At 28.1% G+C, this 8,332-nt stretch overlaps 1 protein-coding gene across 1 annotated transcript; it reads left to right on the top strand.

The window, feature by feature from the left end:
- The first annotated feature begins 2,341 nt into the window (after positions 1-2,341).
- Positions 2,342-6,718, top strand: LOC105624542 (glucose-6-phosphate isomerase). The gene is made up of 11 exons (XM_012205903.1): positions 2,342-2,472; positions 2,775-2,868; positions 2,945-3,136; positions 4,101-4,181; positions 4,255-4,470; positions 4,563-4,802; positions 5,225-5,405; positions 5,484-5,602; positions 5,849-6,071; positions 6,418-6,484; positions 6,595-6,718. Exons 1-11 carry the CDS (start codon positions 2,342-2,344, stop codon positions 6,716-6,718), a joined length of 1,668 nt encoding a protein of 555 aa, XP_012061293.1.
- Positions 6,719-8,332: the final 1,614 nt, after the last annotated feature.

Raw genomic sequence — 8,332 nt, forward strand, 5'->3', positions numbered from 1 at the left:
GATGGCTTTAAAGGCACATTTGACTGCTTAAATCTTGTACAAGAAGTGGGATTAGAATATATCGCAGGATTTGTCGCTTATAAATTCAAAACGAAATACCCATCTTTAGGAACTACTGAAGATGCAAGTGGAACATCAAAATGGATTGAAACTGTTTCCAAAGATTATTTTACCAATCCTTCAGCAGAACTTTTAAACGCGACCAAAGTCGTTGAAAGATATTTTGTACACTTCCACGGTAACTATTTTTCAAAAGAGAGCTTTGTGATAAAAAAGGTTGTGGCACTCGTGAAGAATAGTGGACATTATGCTAATGAAATACCTCATGAAGTGCTGCATTATTTAGTAAAAATTCGCACATATATAAGAGTTCGAGAAATAAATAGACGATCGTACGCGATAAACGATAATGCAAAGAAGAAAGGGATAAAAATGAAAAAAATCACTTCCAGTCCAGTTAAGCAACAATTATAAATAGACTGCAAGCATGTATATTGTATTTTTTTGTACTTTTATATAGTAATAGTGTTGATATATTTATAAATATTTTATTCTTTAAATGAATTGCAATTTTGAAAAATTAAAAAAAATTGACTACAACTTTTTAGAAAAAACATGCCACAGAGTTGTTGCACTGTATTTTGCTACCAAATGATAAACAATTCATTATTTTATAGCTGTATTATTTATATTCCGGTAAAAAATTTTTCATTTACGAATATATATAAATATATATACATGTATAAACATATACAATTATGTACGAAATATGTATCCACACATGTTCATACCTCTTTTCTTTTGTAAAATTCTCTTTAATATTAAAAAAAATGAAAAAATGAAAAAATAAAAAATAATTACAAGAATAATTTTCTCAGTTTGTTTTAAAAAAAAAATCAAATTAGGAGAAATAGTAAGAATTGCTGATTTATAATTATATGTAAAATTATACATAATTATGTAGGAGCAATTTTTTTACATTTCTCCTAATTTGATTTTTTTTCTAAAACAATGCGACAATTATTATTTATGTCTTCTAATTATTATTATTCTCCTTTTTATAATGGTACAGTCATAATAGAAGGAATAAAGAATTAGGGACCTAACTTTATTTACTGTAACTGTATGTTATTATTTGTAAGAATTGATTAATCACAGTCAAGTATTCCCCTTTCATTCGAAGGTAAGAAGGGAATACTCGAAAGTGATTGATCAATTTTTACAGATTACGGTATACGGTTATGACTAATATAAACGTTCCCTTAGGATTAAACATAACCCACGTTAAACATAATCAGCCGAGTAATGGATATTAGTTCATTGGAATCGCAATTGTCATTTTGTTTAATGGAGATCGATTCTGTATCTCGAAATGAGGTGAAAATTCTTCCTTATCAGAAAATTATAAAAGTGAGCGAATTTACTAGAATACTGATTATTTCATTGGCCCACACCTAGTAAATTTGCTCGCTTTTATATTGCAATTTTCATTTTGTTTAAAGATACAGAATCGATCCCCAGATGCAATTGGCCAATTCCAATAGAGTAATCGATCGATTAAGTTTGTTAAAGTACAGTATAATCATACTGTGTTAAAGTGACCCTTATAATAATTTATAATTCAATCTATTAGAAACTATGTATCTAATATCTGATAGATTGAAATCTTTATTCCTAAAGATACCTTTTCATGTTGACGCTCGATGCTTATTTTCAGCATCAAAAATAGGTTATGTGATCAAAATTGAGGCTTGATATTTGTCAATTTCTATCACGTGACTTATTTTGACGTCGAAAATGAGCGTCAGCATGAAAAGGCATCTTTAATCTTTTTATTGTGGCTGTCCCTTAATTGTAAATTATGAAATATTTTCATGAGTTAGGCCCTACGCACAATAGAAGGAATAAGAAATTAAGAATAAAGAATAAACGATTTCAATCTATCGTGTATTCCGATTTCTGATAGATTAGGGCTATATTCCAAAACTTCCTTTCCAAGGAAAATTTTATTCAAAATATATAGTATAACGTAGCATATAGAGTAAAATTTTCTTCAGAGATTTCTCGAGTTTTGGAACGTAGCCTAAAATCGTTTATTTTTTATTTATAATTTTTTATTCCTTCTATCTTATTCATAATTTTTTATTCTCCTATGTCTCTACTGAGACTTTGACCACAGCCTCAATGCACCCATTGATAAAGAGAGTTCTCTGCCGGAATAATTGCAAATTACAGATTCTTCATTTTTTTAAAGAGGTCTCTCGTATCAAGTCCAATAGCAGCAGTAACAGTCTATCATTCGGAACCAGATTGGAAGTTACGCGCGGCTTTCTTAAAGAAAATGAAGCCCAAGACGGATTTGTTGGCTGAATCTGCGTGGAAACAGCTGCAGCAGTACTTCGATAATAATGGTTCGAAAATTAATATATACGATATGTTCCAGCAGGATCCTAAACGTTTCGAAAAATTTAGGTATTTCCTAGTCTGCTTTTCATGTCCTTGAAATGACCTTTTAAAAGTTATTTATCATATGATCGAAAAAACTATTAAATATTTTGTTTTCTATTAAACACAGAATTTTTTAATAAATCTCTAAATATTTTTTATTAAATATAATAAAAAATAATGCATGCTCTTAGGTAATTAATTTGCATCATTAGAACTGTAAATGGTTCTAAATTTTTAAAAATCTACAAAAAATTTCGAATTGTACGAAAACTAAATAAACATAAGATATGTACAAAAATTATATTTAAATAATTATGTAAAAACAGCCTGGAAATCTCTACTTCACAAGATGGGCCAATTTTATTGGATTATTCCAAGAATAAAATTAATGAAGAAGTACTTGGATTATTATTTAATTTGGTATGTTAGAATTAATTTGGTTATAAAATTGGTTAAATTCTTAACATTTGAATTATGTTATTATGTAATTCTATAGGCTCGTGCACGGGAAATAGAAGCTGCAAGAAGTGCTATGTTTAATGGTGAAAAGATCAATTTCACAGAGAATAGAGCAGTTTTGCATATTGCTTTGCGTAATAGAAGTAATACATCCATATTAGTAGATGGAAAAGATGTAATGCCTGATGTTAACGCAGTACTAGATCATATGAAAAACTTTACAAATGAGGTAAATTTATCATTCATTTTTTTATATAGAGGAAAGCCCCCTATTATGAGATAGGTGCCTAATATGAAGTAGCCGTGTTTCTGTTAAATTAATAAAAATACTATCTATTGGTTCCATCATGAATTTATTGCTCTTGGATTGAAAATTATTTAGTAGAAAATTCATTATTAGAAAATTCATTATTTGTAGTCATTGTAAAAAAGATTTAAAAATTTGGATGTCTTTAAATTTCATTGAGATAAGCCTTAAATTTTGTTTATTATTTAATAAGTAAATATTTGGCAATAAATTCTTCATATAATGATAGAGTAAGATCGTACTAATAGAAAAGTACAAAATATGTTGAATTGTTTAATTACAGAAGTTAGATTTGATGATCATAAAACCGTAAGGTGCAAAAATCGTAATATGAGATATCTAGAGTGTTCTTAATATCTAGAGTTTTGAAATAACTTATGCTCCTATATTATAGTGAAAATTGTTGTTAAAATATAAATGTTATTGTACAATAATAAAAAGGATAATCTGAATAAACATTGAGTGCCTATTTCTGCGATGGGTCTTGGTTCTAATTACGTGAAGATGAATCGTTGGTATAATGCATTGCACGCCCACGCTGGCTATGTTTGTTCATATCTTAGAAACATTAAATAAAATTTTTTAATTGCAATACTGATGTACTTTGGGTTTTATTATCAATTTTTCGGGATATTTCGTATTAGGAGCACAATTGTTTGACTTTGCGATTTGCTCACTTTTTACATTTCTAAACATAATTTAAAAAAAAAGATAGAATTTGAATTAAATTTTACAGAACATTATCTTAAAGCTTATTAAATTCCCTTCAAAATGACCTATTATTTTTTAAAATTCTATCCATAGATTTCTAGATTTACCTAAAATGAACTTTGTATCTTATAACCTTTCTTACATATCCTCATGTATAAAATATGTTTATTTATAGGTATTAACGAAACAATGGAAAGGATTCACTGGTAAACCTATTGAAGATGTTGTCAATATCGGAATTGGTGGCTCTGATCTTGTAATTCATAAAAGTTTTTTTTCTTACCATAATAATTAAATATTCATTTAAAATTTAATACTTATTTTAATAGGGTCCACTTATGGTGACTGAAGCTTTAAAAGCATATAGCATTGGACCTAAAGTTCACTTTGTTAGCAATATAGATGGTACTCATATAGCTGAAACTCTTAAAAAGTTAAATCCAGAAACAACTTTATTCATAATAGCTTCCAAGACATTTACTACACAAGAAACAATAACGAATGCAACTACTGCCAAACTGTGGCTTTTAAAAACATTAAAAGATGTAAGCGAATGAGTTAGGATTTATACATTAAGTATCATTTTTGCTTAATATATATTATATCTTATCTAATATGATATTACAATATTATTTAGGAAGCTGCAGTAGCTTGCCATTTTGTAGCATTATCTACTAATGAACAAAAGGTTAAAGAATTTGGCATTAATGTGAAAAATATGTTTGGTTTCTGGGATTGGGTTGGTGGACGTTACTCATTGTGGTCAGCTATTGGCTTATCAATCTGTTTGTCAATTGGTTTTGATAATTTTGAAAAGCTTTTATGTGGTGCTCACTTTATGGATCAACATTTTCGCACAGCGCCCTTAGAGGAAAATGTAAGTACATTGAAAAGAAATTATATTCTATTAAATTATTGATTATTCAAAAATAATCTCGAAAATTAAAAACTAAATAAATCGACTAAACTCAAGTCAAAAGTACACACACGCGTGCACACACACACACACCCACACGCACGCACACACACACACACACACACACACACACACACACACACACACACACACACACACACACAACGAGAGTCTTTTAATTTTTAAATTTATTACATATATATTATGATATAAACTGTATATTATAATGAATTATGTTCACCAATTTCTTCACCTTTAGATACCTTTAGATTACAATGGAGATGTCTCCTGGAAAAAAAAAAAAAATTCGCAATTTAGCTGGAAGTGAAAAAATTGGAAAATGATTTCATTACATGTTTCATGATTTAACTTATTTTTTGTAGGCTCCTGTTATATTAGCTTTACTTGGCATATGGTATCATAACTTTTATAAGGCTGAAACACATGCATTATTACCATATGACCAATATCTACATAGATTTGCAGCTTACTTTCAGCAAGGCGATATGGAAAGTAACGGAAAATATATTACTCGTTCTGGAAAAACCGTAAATTATTCCACTGGTATATATTCTATATTACCCAGTATACATTTTTAAATATATTAAACACAGTTAACATTTGTTGTTTTTTTTTTTTAAGGACCAATTGTATGGGGAGAACCTGGCACTAATGGACAACATGCATTCTATCAGTTATTGCACCAAGGTACAAGACTTGTACCAGCAGATTTTTTAATTCCTGTTCAATCTCAAAATCAGGTAAATAATTTTTTATATTGCTATATTTATTAGATTTATCTGTTATAATACATGTAATATATTAGTTTTGCACTTATGCTGAGGATGATTAAAACATTTATTATTAACTTATTGTGCATATCCATTGTTAGCTCTTATATCTATCCGTTGTTGGCTTCTTTTATTATAGGATTTATTTCTTTAGAGCCTTTTAATAATATTTTATTTATTTGTTATTATATATTTTTATTTGTATACTTTGTGCAGATTGCTCCACATCACACGATTTTACTTGCCAACTTCTTTGCGCAAACTGAAGCTTTAATGAAAGGCAAGAATGAAAATGAAGCTCGAGCTGAATTACAAAAATCAGGATTGAATGCTGAACAAATAGATTCATTATTACCACACAAATTGTTTGAAGGAAACAGACCAACAAACAGCATTGTAGTAAAAAAACTGACACCTTTTATTCTTGGTGCTTTGATCGGTAACTACACAATAATGATATACACATACGTGTGTATGCGCGCGCGCGCGCGCGCGCGTGTGTGTGTGTGTGTGTGTGTGTGTGTTTGACAAATCGTGACGTAATTGGCGAAATAAATATTCTTTATATTTTCTCGAATACTTTTTTCAAAAATCATGAAATGAATCAAAAGCATTGGTTATAAATTTTATATTTTCATGCGCAATCATTTTTTTTCTTTGCTGATTTTTCTATCATGATTTATTGGATATTGTATAATTTGTATATTAAAGTATAATTTGTATATTAAAGTACATATATATTATACAGTTAGACAATCATAATATTTTACTTCTGTTTTTTTCAGCAATGTATGAACATAAAATCTTTGTGCAAGGTATTATTTGGGACATCAATTCATATGATCAATGGGGGTAAGAAAAAAAATATATTTTTGCATGAAAATTCTTTATCAATATATACAAATCAATATATACAAATTCTTTAGTGGAATTCTTAAAAAAATTAATATTTCTACATACAGCGTGGAGTTGGGGAAACAGCTAGCTAAAGCCATTGAACCAGAACTGATTAGTGCAGAAAATGTTACAACACATGATCCATCGACTAATGGTTTGATAGCATTTGCTAAACGTCACAGAGTTTAAATAAGTATATTTAAATATAGCTATATTCTTTGTTATAAAATAGAGATAATCGAACATGAATAATTATATTCCAAGTTGTGTTATCAGAATTTATGTATATATTTGAGATATATGTATGTATATATATAGTTGATAAAAAAATTATAAAACTTACAAACATATAACTCTTAAGAGTCTTATCTTTAAGATTCTTAATTCTTCTTATCATAATATCAAATTGGATTAATGTCCTTATAATTTCAGATTACAGATTTTCGATACTATTAATATATTACAAAATGCGCTTTTAAATTATGATTATAGAATTAATTTATTTTGATATATAAAGAAAAAGATTATATAATCAATATTACAATATTATTACAATGGAATCAGAGAAGCTAGAATTATAATAAAAATGGTTTGATTATATATTTAATGTATTTACTAAATCATATTTGTTATGATCTGAGAGATTTTAAATATTGAATAAAAAAGTATAAGTGTTAGTTGTAATTAACAAAATATAAAAATTAAATGAACAGTGTTGTAAGAGTATTGCAATATAATATTATCTTCAACAGAACATTCAATAGTAGTTTTCTTGATCTATTTTAGATTTTTTAATATTTTCTAATCTATGTATTTAATAAAAATGTTTTTATTTTATATGCATACATTCCCATCTTACCTTTTATCTTTTACATTTTTAGTTTTATGATAACATGTTATGGTAACATTTTCATTTTATGCCTAAATTCTAAGCAGAATCATAATTATGCTTTGTTTGAATTGCGATCAACATGTATTTTTGATATTCTTTAATATACTGATACTCGATAATAAATTTTAATTGTTTTTGATCCAATGTTGAGACGAATTCCTTCTATGCCTTAGGATTACAACATCAAATCTGTTAATCTAATGATGCTTTTTTTCTTGGACATGAAGGGATTGATATTTTGAAATGTATTGCTGAGATTCCAAAGTGAACTGAAACGTACTATTTTTTGGAATAAAGATTCTATTTTCTGGAATAAAGATTTAAAATTGCGTACTGACTACTATGCTGACTCATTCGCCCTGGTTTTTTTTGGAATTTTGTTGTTGAATTTAGGAGAGTCAATTATAATACATTATTACTATAGACAAAAATCTTGTTTCTTTCTCTCATTTTTATACTATGCCACCAAAGTTACCATAGTTTTCCCCTTCGACGAATTATAGCTTTTTCAATTTTTTAAAAGTATGTAGGTTATAATATGTAATAAATTAAATATATATAATATATAATAATTAAAAGGCCTGTTCTTTGTAGCTCAACTTTTCGCACTGTTCATCTTTTTTTTCTCCAATCATCAATGTAGAGAGAAAAGGAGGAAAAGACGAATTATGCAAGAAGTGGAGCTAAAAAGAACAGACCTATCAAATGGGATTATCAAATGTCAAGCACTGTTGAAGATACGATGAACAAAACGTATACAGAGTAATACAGTGTCTTGATTAGTTTCTCCTGATTTTTCCGATAGCGATCTTTCACGACCTTTCTACTTAAGTCCAACTGTGCATGGGTGCGTTCCGAGTTACACGCACGATGTATCGTTTTATCCTTCTTTATTAATTGATAAACAACAA

Source organism: Atta cephalotes (assembly GCF_000143395.1).
Source record: "Atta cephalotes unplaced genomic scaffold scaffold00081, whole genome shotgun sequence".
Classification (NCBI taxonomy): domain Eukaryota; kingdom Metazoa; phylum Arthropoda; class Insecta; order Hymenoptera; family Formicidae; genus Atta; species Atta cephalotes.